The sequence below is a fragment of the Erigeron canadensis genome, chromosome 6, assembly GCF_010389155.1.
Source record: "Erigeron canadensis isolate Cc75 chromosome 6, C_canadensis_v1, whole genome shotgun sequence".
Taxonomy (NCBI): domain Eukaryota; kingdom Viridiplantae; phylum Streptophyta; class Magnoliopsida; order Asterales; family Asteraceae; genus Erigeron; species Erigeron canadensis.
Window position 1 is genome coordinate 3,850,844 of NC_057766.1, and position 23,028 is coordinate 3,873,871.

General features: G+C 31.7%; 1 protein-coding gene and 1 pseudogene across 1 annotated transcript; one reads left to right on the forward strand and one right to left on the reverse strand.

Annotated features, from left to right (window-relative positions):
• Positions 1-7,713: 7,713 nt before the first annotated feature.
• LOC122605513 (glu S.griseus protease inhibitor-like) lies at positions 7,714-8,260 on the reverse strand. Its single transcript, XM_043778468.1, has 2 exons — positions 8,152-8,260; positions 7,714-8,060 (listed from the first exon to the last, which is right to left on the reverse strand). Exons 1-2 carry the CDS (start codon positions 8,189-8,191, stop codon positions 7,867-7,869), a joined length of 234 nt encoding a protein of 77 aa, XP_043634403.1. The 5' UTR covers positions 8,192-8,260; the 3' UTR covers positions 7,714-7,866.
• Positions 8,261-15,920: 7,660 nt separating this feature from the next.
• LOC122604138 lies at positions 15,921-17,603 on the forward strand (annotated as a pseudogene).
• The last annotated feature ends 5,425 nt before the right edge of the window (positions 17,604-23,028 follow it).

The following is a 23,028-nucleotide window of genomic DNA, read 5'->3' on the forward strand; positions in this document are numbered from 1 at the left end:
TCGATGTGTAATCATATATGAAGTTTCTTTATAATACTTTCAGACATATCACATTAATTCTATTTCAATCCAACAATTTTATTTTGTTCAATTTTGATTATTTTATATGAGAAAAATAATATAACACATATAATAATACTATAATACAATAATTACAATGTTACCTAAAGAAAAGTATTATAATATGATAATGTTATATGTGTTTTCTATGAAGATTATATCTCAATTATAGTATGAAATCTAGAATTCCCAAACATTATAGGAATCACAAATCCATATCCTAAATCCAACACCATACACCACAAAAAGTCATTTTACGATTATCTTAATTGAATCCTAAATTCAAACCAATATAAACTCCACATGCTATCTCTCATTCAAAAAGTACCAAATTTCTCTTTTTTTATGTACTAATTCTGTGTCTTAATGTACACAATTACGATTGTCAATCAAATCAAAAGTCTTCATTGTTATCACATCTATAATATTTATTATGTCGTAATCCTCGTGTCTAGTGTTGAACACGAGTCAAAAATCTAGTATACATATAAAAGGTACTTTGTCAACAAAAATTTTTTCAATTATAATTACCATGAGGATGTATACCAAATTACAGGTGTGATGGTGAATTACCATCCGTATGCAATGGGAAGGGCAGAAAAGCTTTGGGGTGCATATTGAAGGGAGTTTCGACCAGAGCGCTCGATGGGAAAGGATGAAACAACAAAGAAGTTGAGGTTTGTGGCTAAAGATATATATATATATATATATATATATATATATTCGGTGTTTCAGGATGGTACGAGAATTTGTTTGGGCAAAGATATGACATTATTACAAATGAAAAGGGTGGTGGCAGGTGTTTTACAACATTTTAAAATTGTTACAATGTTAGATGACGATGATGATTCACCTGTTTTTGTGTCAACACTTACGTCGAAAATGAAAGATGGGTTTCTGTTAAAATCATTAAGAGGCAATAATAATGTTAACAAATCAAGAAGTTTTCATATTTGACTTTGTACTTAAAGACATTAATCTACTCAGGGGGTAGAGTGGATATGGGGAAATTTATCAACCCTCCCAAATTCCACCAATAAAATCCTTACAACTCAATTTAATCTCCCAACCCCCCCCCCCCCAACCAACCCTCCCAACCCTTTTTATTGGCGGCTGATAAATTCTCAAACCTCGCAAATTATTATTTTTTTCTTTTTCCTTTTTTTTTAACTTAAACAATTTAACAATAATACATAACATTTTATTTAATATTAAAAAAACATAACATTACATAAACTAGAAAAAGAAAAATACGATGCAACATTTTTTTAAAAACTAAATAAACTACATAATACTAAATCAAATCCTCGATCAGTGGTGGTTGAGCTGCTGGGTCATTGAGGTATGCCAAATCCAATATCAATACTTGCTCCGTAAGATCATACCGAAGACGATGATGGACGTTTTTGTCATGTAACTCCTGTAGAACTCTAGGATCGTAAGTTGCAGGCACCGGTGCATCCATTATATGAACCGGTGAGATAGCCCTCCCGTCGTCCTTTATGATCATATTGTGCAATATACAACATGTGTCAACGACTTTCCCTATCTTCTCCTTATCCATAATCCGGATTGGACGTTCCAAAATCTTCCATTTTCCTTACGCACCCCAAAAGCCCGTCTGACATCTTTTCTCGCCGCCTCTTGCACTCGCTTGAATTTCACTTCCTTTGGATCAACTGGATGCTGATACGCTTTTACAAACGTAGACCACTTAGGATATATTCCATCGGTAAGCAAATACCCACGTCTGTACAAGCGGCCACGTAAAGTGAATGACGTGTTTGGATTCGTTCCATTTCTAGTAGTATCGATCATACAACGACGACCGATTCAACACATTAATGTCGTTGTTTGATCCGGGGGACCAAAAAACGCATGCCAAATCCATAAATCTTGTGACGCAACAACTTCAATCATGATAGTCGGCACTTTGTGATCCCCTCGCGTGTATTGCCCTTTCTCGTCCCTAGGACAATTCCTCCATACAACATGCGTACAATCAAGGCTACCGAGCATACCTAGCGGATGATGTCGCCCCTCATGTGCATTGTACAGCATGGCAACGTCGTGGGATGTCGGCCTGCGCAAATACTCCTGCTTGTACAAATGAATGACCGCATCACAAAAATACTCTAGACATTCACGACTTGTTCTTTCGGCCATACATAGATAGTCATCATAGTTGTCCGCCGATTCACCCGTTGAAAGTAGTTTAATTGCCGATATGCATTTTTGAATCGGCAAGAAACTCTTTCTTCCCCTCGCGTCTACTCCATCTCGAAAATACGAGAAAGTAGCTAGCTTCAATGTCGGCAACAATCTTCAAAAACAAACGTTGACTCATACGGTACCGATGGCGAAACCAACTCTCCCCAAACTTTGGGTCTTCGTTGAAGTAGTCGCGCATGAGTTTGTCATGTGCGACTTCTCTCTCGCGATCTATATAGGTTCGGGTGTCACGGGAGCTTCCCGAGTCTTCGAGCTCTTCTATTCGTTTGATCGCGTTTTGAAAAAAATCAAACGTACTACCCGTAGATAATTGGGAAAACGGAGGTGGGATGATAATTTCATCGGAAGAACTTGAAGACATTTTTAGGTGAAAAGGTTTTTTGGTTTGAAGAGATATATGTTTTTGTTTGAGTTTTTAAAGTTAAATTGATAGATGTATGTATATATATATATATATATATATATATATATGTAAAAAAAAAAAAGGGGGGGGGTGTTTTAAAAAAAAACTTGAAGACATTTTTATGTGAAAAGGTTATTGTGTGTAAAGGTTTTTGGTTGAGTTTTGTTTAAAAAAAATTGATAGATGTATAGATATATATAGATATTAGATGAAAAGGGGTTTTTTTTTATTTAATTGAGCAACGACTCTTTTGACCAGCTAGACCCAACCTCGAAATCCTCCCCCACGCTCCCTCATATCTTCTCTCTCCATTCATGGCCAGAGGGTATATTACCTTGGCAGAGGGTAACACCACCAGTCAAAAGTCAACCCAACCAAGGTATTAGCGGCGACGTCGCCGCTAATACTCTGACACTGACAGGGGCCCCGCTAATTTCTCGTTCAGATTTACATGGGGGCCCGCAGTATTAGCGACGACGTCGCCGCTAATACCCTCTGTGGTGGGGTTACACATTTTCCCCTAGTGGGGTTACACATCCCGATTACCTTTCATCCATAATTTTTTTCCATAAATTAGTAGTGGTGGTGGTATACTCCCAGAGCTGGGCCCATAAACTTCCATAAATTCCTCCCACTCTGCCCCCTTAAAGTGTGGTTTTTCACGAAACTATTAAAGTGTGGTTTTTCATGCTATAATACGACCAAGTTTTCTTTACTAAAGTAGTATTTATGCATTATAAAGTGTTGCTTTTTTTAGGCAAGTGTTTTAGTCACTATTTTTGTCATGGCTTAATGCCTTAATCTTTTAACAACATCCTAGGTTGTTTGATTTCCGACAATCTTCTTTACCGTCTAAGTATTGGTAGTGTCATTTTAAGGACCTCGGACTTCTAGAAACATGTACATCTAAACCGAGCAACATATATATTTTTAATGTGTACAGCTTATTTTAAAAAAAATTATATGTAATAAACAATTAATAGAATAATTAAAAGAACTTTTAGCTAAATATATAAAATTAAAAGAAAATGTAATTTATAGCTTCTCACCAGCAACTAACTACTAATCCAATTGCTATATAGCTTATATACGAATACGAATGTAAAAGTTAAACTAGTCACACAAATAACAATGTTTCAACTCTTAATATTTCAAAAGTTTACAAAAAAATTAGAGTGAACCAATATCCAATAGAATTCTTAACTTAAAATTACTTAACATATCTTTTGAAAATGCAAAGAAATTCCGAACAATCAATTGGATTGGTAAACATTTAATATTCAGTGGTCGAATTTGGATTGTGTTTTTATGTTATCTAAGGTTTTAATGGGCTAATAGATATTTAAAAGTTAAACTACGTACAACTAGTGTATATTAATAGGATTAAAAATTTGATGACCTAACATATGTTGCTACCCTGGGGCCTGGGCCTATATGTATGATAGCGTGGGTTATGAGTAAGGGCGTAAGGCTAATGGCTTTGCGAGGAGCCAATGATATGATCCCGTGTTATGTTTAATATAAGATAAACCTACTAACTAAAAATAGTGAGATCTCTTTGTTAAATTGTTTTGAGACTTCGTAAATATTTCTTAAATTTCCGATACCATCATGTAATCGTACAAGAAAAAATCATTTTTAGTGAGGGCACATATCTGTAATTGATCTAAATGTCCTTGCAATAAGTCTTCAATGATACAATAGCTTTGTCACAACAACAATCAATAACCATATTCGACCCAGGTCCATGACTGTGACGTGAATACCATGTTCATAACTACAAGATCAATAAATAAATTGTACAGATATCAACCGTTTCAACTTATTTGTTGTATCTAGAGGTGTAAGAAGCGGTTAACCGATTTCGGTTATTAATTTTAATAATCGGTTTCGGTTATTTTTTGAAACAGTAATAATCGATTACGGTTAACTTGTCCCGGTTAATAACCGGTTTCTAGGTTTTAAAACTGGAACTTATCTAACCGATTTCGATTAATAATAACCGGTTAACCGATACCGGTTAACCTATTCGGTTTTTTTTAACCGCCCATTATAATATTGAGAAAGTGGTGAACAATGTGAAAAAACAATCATTTCCGACAAGCCTAAGCGACAAACCCATATTCCGAAAAAACTTATATTCCAAATAAACATCATCTTTTTCTAAGCACAACAAATTTCATTATCCCAAATCTCAAAAACAACCAAAATTGATGTTGGATCGGATGAAATAAGCATTAATCTATATATAGTATAGATATATTGAAAGCAAATGAAATAATCTGATAGTGCGATCTTTCTGATTATATATAAGTGTATGTATATAGTATGATTGATATTGATATATATATATATATATAGATTTAATTAATAATATGTATATAATATGTGATTAACCGGTTAACCGGTTATTATTTGGAATAATTAACCGGTTATAGGTTAACTGATTAATAATCGGTTTTGGTTTTGAAAAGAGTAATCGGTTAGTAACCTACGATTTCTGGTAACCTATAATCGGTTTTTACTATTCCGATTATTAACCGATTTCGGTTACCGGTTACAAATCGATTCGGTTCGGTTAATCGGTTTTTTCTTACACCTCTAGTTGTATCCAATGTTTTGGCCTAAAAGTTTTTATAAACTAATAAATCCGGTGTTCTAAACATCGGAGTCCTTCAAATCAGCTAAGAATGGCATCCCAATGTCGGACTTCAAATATATGGTCTTCTTCCACATCCTTTAACTATTGTATTTAATGCAACTAATAACATTGAACTTCAAAATGAGGCATTGGGTATGCCACTTTTGGCTGATTTGATAAACTCCGGCTTTTTAAACATCAAATTTAACTACTAGTTGTACAAAACTTTTTAACCAAAGTACTAAAATACCATATTTTGATTGAAAAAATTATCCATTTATTTATTTTTGCAAAATACGACCATAAGGAGTATCAGTATAATATGTCCTATTTATTTATTTGTTTTTGCACTTGCATTATAAATTTCTTTTTTGTGCATCACATTATATATGTTCTTTAAACAAAACATGACAGCTAAATATAACTATTCTCCGTAGTATAGTGGAGCTACAAACATTACAAGAGGTTCATCATATAGATGGCCCCTAGCTTCATATAAAGCTAAGCTAATGAAAGGAGTTCAAAGGATCACAACACTACGAGAGTCCAACCACACCCACACACGGTCGATTGGAAATCCGCAGTTGTTTCATCCCTTCCATCCAATAACACAATCGCATCAACCCGCACGTGGATTCTCTTTTCTATCTTAGCCACTGCGGCTTCTCCTGTCGCCCATACTAACTCCGGCCATGAACTCTTTCCAGTAGCTCAAACTCGCTTAAATTATATTCTAGCTAACAGAAATATGAAAAAATGCATAAACATGGGCAACATGGGCTATGAATAGATATGAAATCTGAAGTACGAATTGTAAATTTTTCTTATCAGTAGTTGCATTCTTACCTAGGGGTTGGGTATTATAAAATAAGTATTAAGGTAAAACAAAAAAGACAATATCTTGATCCAAAGATCATGATTAAATTGATGCATGAAAATTCACGAAGCAATTGATATACGATGATTTTCATAATGCACGGTGATTATCACTGAAGAAAAACCTATTATTTTTTTTGTTTTACTTTAATAGTTGTTTTATTTTACCAAAAACCTTCTTATAAGTTTTTTCAACAATTTCCGTTTAGGTTGGCAAAAATCAAAATTGTCACGTCTATTGATTTTCTATATTGAAAACTTTGGATAATCCATCAATATATTTGACTTTAAAAGTTAGGATATCTTCGTCCTAATCTTAGTAACCCATAAGCTTAACAACTTAAATAAGTTAAATACACCAACTAAAACAACATACATTTACTAAATACAAACAAAGAAAAAATGTACATTGAAAACTTCAAAAGATGAAATAAGGAAGAAATAAATTAAGTACATATCTAATTTGAACCCGATCGGACTTTACCAGTTCACAAAGTTCTATATGGTTTAGAGTACCTCACACCAGTCCTCAACCCAACGAAAGAAAATCGCCTATTAATCTATCCAAAAGCACGACAGTTGATATATAGGGATAAATCTTGCCCTCTCAGACTCGAATCTGGATATATATCCTACCAAGCTCTCATAGAGAGACTTCCTATATCTCAAAATTTGCTAAAGTGGGGATTCCAACTTGAGACGTATAAGTCACCAAAGGAATACTAAACCACTAGATCAAATCCTAAACAACATGATAGATGGATTTCACCAAGCCACTTGTTAATTTTATTCTTTGAATCTTTGATATATAACTCACCGCCCTTCGATTTACCGGAAGCTACACTCCTCCCCTTAAAAAGTGTTAACTTCCATGCTTCCAGCTCTTCCAAATAGCTTGAATAATAATGTGAAAATCGTGTATTGTACAACAGAAATTTGTTGATCATTTTAAAAAGTGTTAACTTCACACATGCTCAAATTAACCAAAAAAATCTTTGCACCAAAATTTAAAAACAAGTCTCTGTTTTGTTTTAAATGTCTTCCATTATCTTCTAATATCAAGCTACCATGTAGCTATTATTTCACTTTCTGGCATGTAAACGAAATTAAGGATTACGAAAAGAAGAATTATACACCTCAATGTGATATACACAATTTGTTAGGATATGAGATCGTTACCAGTTTGACACTACTTTCTTTCAGACCGAGCATGGGTCGGTTGGTTTGGTTCTGTGACTCTGTCATGGCCTAAAGTCATCCGCGGAACCAAGTTGTTTGGTTGGCTGAGCCGGCTATATATCGACTAACCATTAGTTCCAAATTCAATTGACCTTAGCTGAACATGTATAAAACGGATTGACCCAGCTGAAATTTACTGCCTGTTTCTGATATATTATTGGGACTAAAATAAGTAGTAACAAGAATGAACCAAATTATTTCATGTGCCTAGAATAGCTACCGTTTCAGATTCATTACATAGTTGATAGAGAATATCATATGTTTGAATTTACACATTTATTCATTCATTTATTTATTCGTACATCATACACGTCGTAACTCGAAACAACACAAGAAACTTAAAAACATTACAATAGGCACATTATTATATAGATAGATAGATAGATATAGTCCCCTGGCCGGCTTCATTTTGAGCTTAACCAATGTTAGGAGTTCGAATGACAACCCCATAAGAGTCCACCCACACCCAAACACGGTCACACCTAAAATCCGTAGTCGTTGGAGTTCCATCGCGTAACACGATAGCATCAACCCGTGGATTCTGTTTCTCGATCTTAGCGGCTGCAGCTTCTCCACTCTCCCCTACCAGCTCTGGCCATGAACTCTTTCCTGAATCAAATACCCAAATTTGTTTAATTCATATTCTAAAGCACAAATGTTAACAAAAGTAATTAGAAGAAATTAAAGAAACTAGATTTACCTTTGCAGTCTGACATTCTTGTATGAGTACTGATTAACATGAACAATAATGTTGGCTATTTATAGATGTCAAGGCTTAATTAAGAAAGGGATAGAGTTAAGGTTGTACGTTTTGCTTCAAGGGTTGTGCTTTCACATTTGAGCTTTTTCAACAGTTCCCCAACTTCCCATATGGGTTGGCAAAAATCAAAATTGCCACAATTGTTGACTTTCTAAAATTGAAAACAGAGCACTCCCACCAGTTTTTTGACTTTCCAAATGACAGCATCTTCATAATGATCATTCTATAATTGAGTTACATTAAGTAAATCATAAGCCTTGTAAATGTAAAACTAAATCTGGTGCCAACAAGCATATCAAATGCATAACATATATGTTTCACTCAAGAAGGCTTTTGATTCTTGACGAAAAAGAAAAAAATTGTATATAGATAAGTCTTTTTATGAAACAAGATCATTGCGTCAAGAATCATAAGCAGCAATATGGCGATTATATCCATGTCCACCTCAGCATGCATCTGAAACATCAGTTAACGTGTCAAGAGAAGAAAAATCATACGATCGAGTAGCTAGTAGTTTGAAGAGTTTCGGGCTGATTTGAGCATATAAGATTTCTTGAAAAAATGACATGTTAGGGGTAGTTTTTGATAAAGTCCTTGGTCAGACTAGTTAATTAATTTGGAAGATAATAATGATAATGGTTCCAGGATTCAACTTTGACATTAAGAACTCCATATTAATTAAACGATAACAACTTTTATCATGGCAACATAGTGAACATGAAGAACTAAGAGCAAAGATCCGGTGTCTTGATCCTCTGCCATGTGTTGGATATTTTAGCGATATTAATGCTCTGTAGTGGTATTGGATTAATTTGTCAAATGGTTGATCTTAATATTCGGTTAATCGGGTTACGTGATGCGTTAGAAATCGTTTTTCGGGTGAAAAACATACACACACGCACGAGAGTTCATAAGAAAGAAAACAATCAGTTTGTTTCTGGACCTTTTGGTAATGATATATACAAACGTTGAGTTTGTGTCAGGGGGCTCTCGTTCTTTCTTTTTACACGCAAGACAAAACCATCTAACATATTATTGGTACAAGATTTTTTTTATGAATAAAAAATCTAGTTGTAGAATGGGAAACCAATCTTATCTATTCAAATATTTGGGTGTATCTTCAAATAGTTTGTTCTGAAAGTGATTACACGATTTTAGTTTCAATCCAAGTTGTATATTCATTTTCTTGACAATAATGTTGTATCTTGGAAAAGTAAAAAACAAAATATTGTTGCCAAATCCTCTGCTAAAGCATAATATAGGGCATTGGCAGCAATAACTTGTGAAATCATTTGGCTTTCTAATCTTTTAAGTGATTTTAACATTAAGTGTTCAATTCCTATTGATGTACATTGTGATAGCAAAGCTGCAATTAAAAAAATTGTAGCAAACCCTATGTTCCATGAAAGAACCAAACATTTTGAGATTGATTTACATTTCGTAAGGGAAAAGATCACTTCTGTGTTGTTAAAAACTGTTAAGATACAGTCTGATCTTAATGCGGCTAATATCTTTACTAAAAGCTTAAGCATACATCAACACAATTATTTAAGCAATAAACTGGGCTTGTGATGTTGAAATGATTCAAGATCATTTAAACATGTTTAAATTTTAGTTACTTATGTTTTGGATGAGTTATGCAGGAACAGAAGTAGAAGGACTCTTCTGAACATTTGAAGAAAGAGATATGCTTTGGACTAGAAGTGTTCAAGTCTTGAAGACAAGGGTGCATTTGGAAAATTGGAGTTATACATATACAACCCAAACATTAGTTTAGGGTTAATTATAATTAATCATATATCGATCAATCGTTTTGTTGTTTCCGCTGCTCATATCTTTCTCTTTATATCTAGTCATAATCTATATGATTAGTTAATTGTAATAATAACAATTTCATATATCTCATCTATTATTATAATAATAATAATAATAATAATAATAATAATAATCTATTCATATAATTTCTGGTTGATTCTTTGAAATTCTGGTTGATGTTCAAAATTGTTCAATTTTTTCTTATATATAATTCACCATCACCAGTTAGACTCATATCAACACTGGATATAGTAACCTCGTAGGTTCGAAATGACATAAGTTTTCGATATATGTTTAAACATTTCTAAAAACATAGATAATTAATAAACAGGATTATTGTTATGCAACTCACCAAAATAGGGGAGGAAAAATATACCTAACTTGGTTCCATTCGTTTGAGAAAAGCGGAAATAAGCTCACCATCATCTGTTAACTTACGCACAATATATGTCTTGCAGTTGTGCTTTAAGTTATACCGAGAAATCTCAACCTTAATTTATCCAATTCTCAAGAAAAAAGGTCCAAATCCTCGGCCTAGAGTAGTACTTATGAAATTGTGTAAGCTAATGTAAATGAAAAGAACGCAATAAAATGCTTTTTTATTGGTATATTTATAGGTTGGCTTTACCTTTTTTATTTTATTGAAAATCTCATCAGCAGGGGTGTATATTATGCTTCTGACATCTTTGTCAAACATGAGAAAATATGCACTTCCAGTGTTATCCTGCACCCTTACCCTGACACGAAACCTACAACGTTTGTTTAAGTATGAATGAGTTTGGTATGCAACAAAGAAATATGTAATACATTAGTGTCTAAGTATCAATATGCAAGTACCTCGGTAAAACATCAGACACAAAAGCTTGACACTGTTCACAATGGTATGGTTGGTTTTCAATATTAAAGTAGCCAACCTTTGTTAAATCCACATCTTCAACTTTTTGAGCAAGTCTGTTGCATTTTCGATGTGCCATATAGTACCAATTATGTTTGAATTGCACAGCTCTTATCATTTCGTAGACCAAACAAACAGTGTCCTCCAATTTAAAAAACATATGTGTTAGGAAAGAGAACGGAACCATATAATTAGAAGTGTAACAATGAGAAACCGACTCACCTTTTTAAAATCATCAAGGTCATTGATATATATCAGTTTTGTCCATGTGCTGAGTCCAATCACAAGGAGCGGACACAGCTTGTTCCTGATCTATGAAAGGGACCTTGTAGTTGGTGTCACCAAAGACCACACCATCTCTTGCATTTGAGCTTAAATAAAAAATGAAACCCATAACTAATCCAACTATACTCTTAGAAATTAGAGTATAGTATAGATGCTTATAAGTATAATGACACATACTTATCGATGAAGTGTTTAGTTTCAGCCATGTGGGAGTTCATCCAAATACGGGTACTATACAAACAGTTATCCAATTGTGGTTCACATGATGCAATTTTAGAATACGAAATGAGTTTACACATTATTTATGACAAAAACTCTGTAATCTCAATTAATGTAATAACAAACGACATATTTCTTTTTAGTAGAATACCATCCCGGATGCGAAACTTTGCAAGTTGAATAATAATCACAACATGACCATCATTATTTGGATCTTTAAAAAAGTTATCAACTTGAGTGTCGTAATCCCCCCATAGAGCACAACACGTCACTTATCTCTGACAACAAAGAATAACCTCTCTCCATTTTGGGGTATGCACTATGCAGGGCGTATATATATATATATATATATATTAGCGGAAGATAACCATATTTACAACAAAAACGGGATTTGAATTTCAGATAAGAGGTACATATATAACAAAATACGGAATTTGAATTTTAAATATGATTATCAGATGACAAATACCTACCAAACATTATCTATTTATATTTATTTAAATTATACTAACACTAATCCGCACAATATTTTGAGATAGATATAAACATAAACAATAAATTTAAATTAACACTATTTTGTTCTAAGTTATCGTTATTATGACTTGATCTAACAAATTTTCCTAAATTATAGCCACAAACAACTTCCCTCTATGACATCAACAAACAAATGAAAAACATTTATGTACTATCAATTGGAAGTTCTATACAAATCTTATCTTAATATATATTATAAGATAGTTGAACTAATGACTTATTAACCAATCAAATCGCTCAATTTCATCAAATTGATTCCCGCTTATGTCATCAATTAGATTAACAATAAATTAAAAATCCTAATAATCATTATATAAATATATTATTATATTAGTATTTATATTAATTTATATAAAAAGTCTCATTAATTTACACTCTTTGTTTTTCATCAATAATTTACACTTTTTAGCCCTGAATGCTTAATTTATATTTATTTTTAGTCATCAACTTGAGGGTATTTTTTAAAAATTTACATTGAAACAATTTCAACACATGAAATATTGTCTACAAAAAATTATTTCAAAACTTAATAACTTATTAACCAATCAAATATATCGCTCAATTTCATCAAATTGACTCCCGCTTGTGTATTGTTTTTCATCAATAATTTACACTTCTTAGTCATGTGTACTTAATTTATATTTATTTTTAGTCATCAATAATTATAATAGGATGGGTGATTGAGAATAAACTTATTCGTGTTAAGGGCCCTTATCATGATCAAATACGTAAGCTTAAATATCTAGTACAATATCACAAGTGTGATTATATTTTAGTTCTTTATTATTTTTCATAATAATATCACATGATGAGTACAACTGGTCTCAAAAAAGTGTATAATAGAGAAATTATTATAGCATATACCTTTTGTAATGACTAAACAATTCCATCAATATGTCTCAGGTAATAATGATAGTGACGAACCTGTGATTATTGTACTACAACTTACAAAGTATAACACTTGGAACCGTATATCTTCAATTTATAAGCTTTTATAACTTAAATGTATGAAGATCTAATATTTATAATATCGTAAACCCCGGGTCTAAACTCTAAGAACAAACTATATAGACTGATCGGTTTTTTAAAACTTATTTTAGTTCAAAAAGTTTCAATTGATTTTAATATTTGCAATTTTCCGTATTATATTGGGGAAAAAAAGAATCAAACGATAATAAATAACACAATTAATAAAATAAAAATTATCATACATGTTAATATGAAGAGCAACCAAATCAAACAAAAGATGATGATATCGCATATAAAGTCGAAGTCTTTTTCCCAAAATCTGATTGTTGAATCTGTCCATGATTAATAATTGACGGTGATATCATGAATAGTTTTATCAAGATTTCAATAGATTAACTAGTATTTAGTATTATTAGTATTATTTAAAGATTAGTATTATTATTTCAACTATTTCAGTATAAATATGTTATATGTCATGAAAGAAAAAAGTAAAAGGTGGATTGAAAGAAATGCAAGTTGATCTATTGATTGGTAGGGATATGGATGGAGAAAATAATGTTTGTGACCAAAAGGGGCTTAATTATAAATTGAGAAGGACTAATTATCAAATAATATTAAAAAAGATTTATTGAATTTTAGTGTGATCTTGTTACGTAATCAATTGAAAAAAAGAGTGGATTCCTTTAATAGATTGAGATGACTTCATGTATGTAAATATAAATAGTATTAATACCCGTTCGATATATGGATTGATCATATATGACACAATTAACTTTTTGTCATCATAGTTTCTATGAACATGGAAATTGTATGAACATAGAAATTTTCTATTCTAATATCCATAAAATAACTACAATTACAAAATTCCCTTGGACATTATTATCATACGCACATAAATTAACTAATTGCAATCCCTAACTTTTATTTTAATGAGACACGTATTGTTGTGTCATACTAAGAATGTTTCAATATCATTATTGGATGACACTGTGTACTTTTAAAGTTTGATATCGTCCAAATAGTTCAAGGTTGAATCATCTAAGACCAAGCTCGAAGTCTACTTACCTTTTTTTCTTATTTGGATAGAACCAAACCAAACAAATCCTTTTCGTTTAAATGAAAACCAAGAAATCCTCTAAATAATTTTCCGTTAAAACAAACCACCTTTTGGTTTCTTTCTTTTACTTCTAATCTTAACTGTATACCATATGTTTTCGTAAACAATGAGTTTGAATAAAATAATTCTATATCTTTTTTTGAATTTCGTAAAAGATATAGATGATATATAGTAATTACATTTTTGAAAAGGATATGGTAAGCAAACAAATTTTGGAGCGATACTTTCTTTTTTTTTATTATTATTTTGAAAAGGATAGGGTAAGCAAACAAATTTTGGAGCTGACACTTTTTTTTTTTATTTGAAATTAAAAGTTATTTGATTTAATATATAATGAGTAGATATCCGATATAATATAAATATATTTAATTAACAATCATAAGGTAAAAAGTAAGTAGAAATTAATTAAGATTATGATTTAATATTAAAAAGGGACACTTGTCACGCAGCTAATATGCCATTTGTCATTTAAACAATATCACAATCCTATTTTAGTTTATTGGTAGACTAGATTAAAAATGTGAATAAGCGTTGTTGTAAAAGTATATTAAAAATAAAGAACGCATCTTCCATATTTAAAGTATATAACTACAATATTGTAATAACAATGTATTCAAATGTAAACTTACTTATTTAAGACAGTTTTTAATACTAACCAATAGACTTGTTTTTTTAATGTCTAATTTATACAATTATGTTAAATAAAAATGAAATCAATGAATATAGTATATCTAAAAGTACACTTACACTTCATAAATAAACCATCAACAGAAGTTAAATTTTAAAGCATAAACGTAAGAGTTAATTTCTAATAAATGGATAATTTATATCTTCATTTATATATATATATATACACTAAAAGACAACTGACCTAATAACTTATTAACTAATCATAACTCTCGATTTTATCAAATTGAAAATTGATGATGTCATTATTAATTTAATTATAAATTAAAAATCTTAATAATCATTTTCTAAATATATTAGTATATTATATTAATATTAATATTTATAGAAAAAATCCCACTAACTTACACTTTTTTGATTTCCATCGATAATTGACACTTTTTACTCACACTTAATACTTAACTTATAATTATCACAATTTATAGTTATCAACTTGTGAATTTTGTTTTAGATTTTTATCATTTAATTAATTAAAAAAAAATTAACATTTTATTTTTAATTTTTTTTCGTCCATAAAATCTTTTAATGTACTAAAAGACATTTGATCTAAAAACTTATTGACCAATCACATATATCACTTTTTTTGACCAATTACAAAGTTAGACTTTTGTTTTCTCAATTTAATAAAATATATTAAGATTTTAAAAGTAACTGTATATTATCCTTTTTTTTGAAGTTTTTATTAGTAATTGTCATGACACATATATGAAAAATAAAACATCTAAAATTATAATCTTTATAGGCAGCGTTGCAATGTCGTTAACTTGTGAGGAATAATTCCTCGATAGGACTAAAGGATTCCTAGACATTTACCTTTTTTTTTATTTTAATTGAAATATTTGGAATATGTTTTATTTAAAAATAAGATATTACTTTAGTGTAAAATAAGAATGTAATATCACATTGTGTAACAATAAATCAATTAAAATGATAATTAATAATTAATATTAATATTAATAATCTATATGGCATGAAAATATAGCAAATAGTTGAAAAAATTACAACTAAGCAAAAATTCTAATTGTCATTTAAATAAAAGTGTCCCCATAAACTATAACTAAGAGAGATTCGGCTTTTTTTTTCTAATCAAAATAATTCCAAGATTTAACATATCGCAAATATATTGCATTTATTAAAACCTAACATTCTTTCATCTTTGTTAATAGTATTTGTAGTGGGTTTATCAAGATGTCAAAAAGGGTTCGAGAAACAGCGATTGGAATTGATCTTGGAACAACATACTCGTGCGTTGCGGCGTGGTTTGATCAGCATAACCGTGTGGAGGTCATTCCGAATCAACAAGGCAACCGAATTACGCCTTCTTGTGTTGCTTGGGATGGTAGCCATCTCTTAGTTGGCGAGGTTGCCAGAAATCAAATCACTAGAAATCCAAAAAACACTGCTTTTGGTAAGTAGCAAGATTATTTATATATGTGTATTAATTATTAATTCGTTGTGGGTTATTCATATGTTTTGGGACTAATTATAATGAACCTCCACTTGTGGATATTACTGCTTTGCGCTTCATTCAGATGTAAAACGCTTAATGGGGAGTAGATTCAGTGATAGTAGAGTGAAGAAGGACATTGAATCATGGCCTTTTACGGTAATCGAAGGGAATGAACAGAAGCCAATGATTGTATTTGAACACGATTCAGTAGAACAATTGTTTTCTCCAGAAGAAATATCTTATTTGATTCTAAAATATTTGAAAGAAGCTGCGGAAGCATATCTTGGAACAAAAGTTACAGATGCAGTGATAACTGTTCCCGCATATTTTAATGACAAGCAAGACGGGCAACCAAAGATGCCGGTACACTGGCTGGGCTTAATGTCATGCGTTTAGTTATCGAACCAACAGCAGCCGCAATTGCGTATGGTCTAGATAAGAGTTCTGACATAAATTGCGCAAAAGAGAAAACTGTCTTGGTCTTTGATATGGGTGGAGGTACGTTTGACGTGTCTCTTCTCAATATAAGACAGGACGGTAACATTACTGTTAAAGCGGTGGGTGGTGACATTCATCTTGGGGGGGAAGATTTTGACAAGTTAATGGTTAATCATTGTGTACAAGAGTTCAAGAGAAAAGAAGGGAAGGATTTAAGCGTGGATGCAAGAGCAATGATGAGGCTGAATTTAGCTTGCGAGAAAGCAAAGAGGGATCTGTCATCAACTCCACAAACGCCAATCGAAATTGATTGCTTGTATGAGGGAATTGATTTTACAACGACATTTAACCGGGCAAAATTTGAGGAACTAAATGCTTGGTTCTTCAGCATGTGTATCAAGCACGTGGAGAAGTGTTTGAGAGATGGGAATACGCACAAGAAAGACGTTGATGATGTAGTTATTGTTGGTGGATCGACACGGATTCCAAAGGTACAAAAAATGCTGACTGAGTTCTTTGATGGGAAACCACTTTGTAGGAGCATTAACGCAGATGAAGCTGTAGCTTATGGCGCAGCAGTGTTGGCGAGTGCAGATGTGACACCTGTCTCTCTTGGCATCTGGGTCAATGAAGATGAGATGAGTGTCTTGATCCCGAGGAACACACCTATACCTACGATCCAGGAGAAATTGTATCATACAAAATTCGACAACCAAACAGCCATACTTATCTCTATATATGAAGGCGAAGGCAGAAAAGCAAGCGAAAACATCTTCCTTGACCAGTTCATTCTTGATGACATTCCTCCAGCCCCAGCAGGTCAGCAAAAGTACAAAGTGTGCTTTAAGTTAGATGCCAACAGTATACTAGTTGTTTCGGCTGAGTCGATATCATCTGGTAGTATAAATAGTATTAGAATCAAAAGGAGTGGACATGTCCCAAAGAATAACATCAAGAAGTCGGTGATGAAAGTTGACCAATGATCCACCAAACAAAGCTCATCTATAATTGTTGAAATTTCCAGATAGTGTAGAATGTTCTGATGAATTCAAAGCCCTTGATTATTATTCAGAATACAGATATTTATGTGTGATATGTTTTGGTTTAATCAATTGCAATGTCAACTGCCTAAAGGAAGATAGAGACTCTTTATAGTTCAAATTCGTGATTTCTATGCTCGAGCAGGTAGATCTCTTCATGCTGCCAATTCATGACCAAAATCAATGGAACAATTGGGCTCCATCAATGAATTTGATATTAATGCAGATCAGGTGACTAATGTAATTTGATTAGAAACTAATTTAATTTGATTAAAAATTAATGATCGTCTTTGTTTCTTAAGTCCTTCCTTAGCCTTTTTGAAGCATCTTTCCCATAATCTCCTTCGATATATAAAACTCTGCTTTTAACAATTGTTATACTGTTTTTAGCGCCTGTGTGGATACAACCTTGATGCATCTAAGTCAAAGTAAACCTTCAACTTTTCAACACCTACATGCGCCGCGGGAATACCATGAAGATTAAATGCCGCTCTCACCTTGATATACATCGATAAATGCACTTACTCGGTCGCCGATACTTGTTTGGAAAATCCCAACCATGATAATGGTGTCACATCTAATAGTATCATATTCTGCACCAGCACCATTACCAGTAAGCGACAACTTGATTCCGTGTTAATGCTCCTGCAAATTGGTTTCCCATTGAAGAATTCAGTCAGCATCTTTGGTTGACTGTCACTAAAATATGCAGGAACAGTTATCACCGTATCTGTAACTTTTGTTCCAACATATGATTCAGCAGCTTCTTTCAAATCTTTTATAATCATAGAAGATATTTCTTTTGTAGATAACCTTTTTTCTACTGAATCATGTTCAAATGCGATCATCGGCTTCTGTTCATTCCCTTCAATTACTTTAAAAGGCCACGACTCTATGTCCTCCTTCACTACTATCACTGAAATAATCTACTCCCCATTAAACGTTTAACGTCTCAATAAAGCAATAACATCCACAGTTGGAGGTTCATTAGCCCCAAATACACATGCTAATAAGGCATCAAAACTTTGAAAAAATACAAAGAAAACAATTAATGGAAAATTGATCTTTAAGATAGCCATCGCGATCTACTTTACTTTTTGTTTCATGTGTCACAACTCACAAGACTCACAACTTAATTACCTTTTCATATCAAGATGGTACTCACACAATGCAGCGGCGGTGACGGTAACGGTGTGGTTATCAATGTAAAATAATTTTAATGTAAAGGGTAGTGTAGTTATTTTCTGGGTTAGTGAATGCATATTATAAATAATTTCATTAAGAGTATTATATATTAAGTAGGTATATTTAAGTTAGAGAATAAATGAGAGAGATAATTTTGATAGATATGGTTGGAAAATATTTTGGAGATATTTTAGGTATAGTGTGGGTGGAGAATGTGTTTAAAATTAAAAGGTCGCGTTTGGTTCACATAATTTGATGGAATCTGATGGAATTGGAATTAAATTTCATTTCTTAGTGCGTTTGGTTGTTTAAAGATGGATGAATCTCATTCCATTGAAATGTAAATATTTCATTATTTGTTAGAATCTCCATTCCATGGGGATTGGGGGAAGGAATTTCATTCCTTCTGTTGCTTGCATTCTCAAAAAATCAAAAACATTCCGTCAAATTCCATTCTTTCAGATTTCAATTCCCTTGACAGATTTCATTTCTTCCAAAAACATTATGTAAACCAAACACGCCTTTAGGTAAAACCTAAGGGTATTTTTAATTTTTCAATGATAGAATGTTGAAAAATGGGAAGTTCTAGTTTGTTTTATAAGAAAGTAAAAATAAAAGATAATTTCTATCATAAACTGAAAACTCATCCATTTATAACCATCATATAGTCTAAAATCAAACAGGATGAAGATAACCTTGTTAACCTAAGATATAGCATAACTTATAGGAGTGATTATAGTGGTTCACACCAAGTGGTGGATCTTGAGGAATTTAGTAGGGATGTCAAAAGTCATGAGATCCACAATAACACTAGGGGAAATAATCGGGGCCAAAAGTGTTTGAGAAACCTGGAAATAAAATTAAGAAAATGTTTTTTTTTAATGAATTATGGATAAAACCACCACAGGGAGAAAAAAAATTAGGGCCCTATCCAGCCCCTTAAAAGATCCGCCCTTGGTTAGCCTCGACATCGATTTTTGATCAAAAAGATGAGTTGCATCCATTTCCAACCTTTTTACACGACATTAGGAAAACCTCACTGTATAACGGTGAAGCTTTGCACGTACCTTAGACAACGGGATGATGACCATGGGCCGTTACAAGTATTCAGGAAAAAAAAAACCAAAACTTGTAATCCTTAAAGATCGAACTCAAGACCTTAGGTAAAATCTAGGATGCCTTTGACCGGACTAGTCATCATTGGCTCCAAGTAATGAAGGCAAACACGATGTTTTCTATTACAATGTTGTTGCTCCAATGGCTAGGGTAATTGGGTTAAGGAAACCCACCATTAACACGGTAAATATAATGGATTTGATTAATCTACACAAAAATGTGTGGCTCAAATCTCCACCAAAATGTGTGTTAACTTTAAACGTACTAATGAGGGATATATGTAATAATTATATTATATCTATCAATAAATTAAAACAGGATTGAAGTATTTATTAATAGACAAGTGGCATATTATTTAAACGACATGTGTCTTTTTAATCTATTTTGATAAATAATGAATATTTAAATATTTTATATCTACTAATAAATTAAAACAAGATTAAAGGTTTTTTCAATCGACACTTGGCTTATTCTTTAGACGACAAGTGTCTTTTTGATTTCCTAATTTTAAGTTACCTTATTAATATTAAATATTAAATATTAATCTTTAATAATTAATAATATACTATTATTTACCTATTTAAACAAATTTCAATTTTACTTATATTAGGATACCCATTATTACGATTTATATACATATCCTCCAAATATGTACAACTTTTGAAAACTTTAATTTTTTTAGCTACTATGTTTTTATAATTCAAATGGAAAGAGAAAAAATAACATAAGTAAATTTACAAGATTGACTACAATAAATCTACCAATAAACTAAAACATGATTGACATGTTCTTGAAACAACATGTGACGTAATCCTTGATCGACACGTGTCTTTTTAGTTTATTTATTTTATTAAGTTAGCATTTTTTTATTGCATATGGATTCAATTTCCTTATTAGACTTAAAATCAAACTCTGACTTTTGATTTATAGATACAAAACACGATATAACATTATTTGATTGATCGTTTTCTCATTAATAAATTTGTCTTTTTTTCTTTCTTAATTCTTCAACTCATATTACTTATATTACTTAACATTTAAAAAATTTGAGTTTACAATCCGAAAGCACAAGGATATTTGTCGTCATCCACTATGTTTACAAGTTTCAATTTTGATGTGATTGTAAAAATTTTAAGTAAATCCAAAACTCTAACTAAACATATAGGAATATTATATTTATCATTACTGTTTATTATAATTTAGCTTCGATAATCGGTAATTTATTTTACACTCACCAATCATGTATGAGACATATTCGAATTTTTTTATGATACAATTTATATAACCACCGTACATCGTACGGATATTAGAACTAGTTATTATATATATATATGGTTCTCGTAGCAAAGTGAAAAAAATAAAATTTTGTTAATCTTGATCATTGAAATACAAAGTCAAATTGATATAAGCGTTGAAATTAAAAGTCAAATTTTATTTTAGATATGATAACTATTTAATTACCATCATCCCGTGTAAGAACACATTATCTGGAAGGACATAAAATGCAAAGTAAATAATAAGTTGTTTCTTTCGCTTGGCATATTTACATGATGTATATCATCAATCATTAATCGGTATGTTTGATTTGTTATATGTACATATAACTTATTAGATTAAACCCACACGTTGTATAAGACTAACTAAAAATGTAAGCTAAAATTAACTTATAATTACATTATTATTGATAGTTTATAATAATATAAAAAAATAGTCAATTTACAACTAATGTAAATAATTTTTGTATAATTTATAGATATAAATATATAATATATATCAGATGTGTTAAAGCATGACTAATGAAACGTGAATATTTATAAATCATTGAATTCTTTTTTTATATTCTATATTTATCAAATATAATTTATTAAAAAATCTCATTTAAAAAAATGATAATTATCTTTGAAATAATAAAAAGACGCGGTCTAAAACATATATAAACATTTTTGTAATCATATATTATCAAAATACCAAATCTTAGTTATATATGTAACACCCCAACAAGGCGGAAACTTGAGGCATTAGTAGAAAAGCTCAGCGTGACATGGAAATTAAGTAGAGGTGCTAAATGCATTCAAGGATTGAGTAATCCATACATAATTCAAGTACAATTACAAGTTACGGATCAAATAATGCACAAGGAGCACAACACCATCAATAGTTTACAAAAGAGATAGTCTAAATGATGGTTAACGATCCTAGGCATAACCCATAAACGGGTGCAATGAATCACGGATCCACAAAGTCCAAGCTCAATCCTATCACATGCAATTCAATCCTCCATCACGTCTTTGATTCACTTGATTACCTGAAAAGCGTACTAAAAAGCGTCAACATAAAGTTGGTGAGTTCGTAGGTTTTGACTATAAGAAACAAGTGTCGGGATAATAACCGTTTAACCTTGATATGAACATAATTATATCATTAAATGATCATAAAACCTTGAAACCTTGATTTGGATCGATAAACGATCACACAACCTTGAAACCTTGATTGGGTCATTAAATGATCTCATAATTGGGATCGTTAAACGATCACCAAGCCTTGAAACCTTGATTGGATCATTTAATGAACCCCATAACCTTGATACAAACATATACAATCACACAACCTTGATTCACAATTCAAACGAACACATAACCTTGATACACTAGCCAAACAATCACATAACCTTGATTCATGATTCAAACGAGCATATAACCTTGATAAACTAGCCAAACAACCACACAACCTTGATGACATACATAAAGGAACATCTAACGATCAAACTAAACTATGAACACGATGTACACTTTTCACCCCAAAATCATGTAAAGAAAGGGGCTATGAACTCACCTTGGTTTCCAAGCAACAATAACGAGTTAACAAAGGGTTATTAACGCTCACCGACCGCTACGAGTCCACAACCTATGAATGTATATCATAATATCATCAAAGTCAACTCTATAACCCTAAACAAGTTGATTTAGTAAGTTTAAACCGAGTCACAAACCCAAAAACGCTTAAACAACTTTTCCGAGTAAGAACAAGACACTTTGACAAGACATTTTTAGAAATGGAAATGGATTTA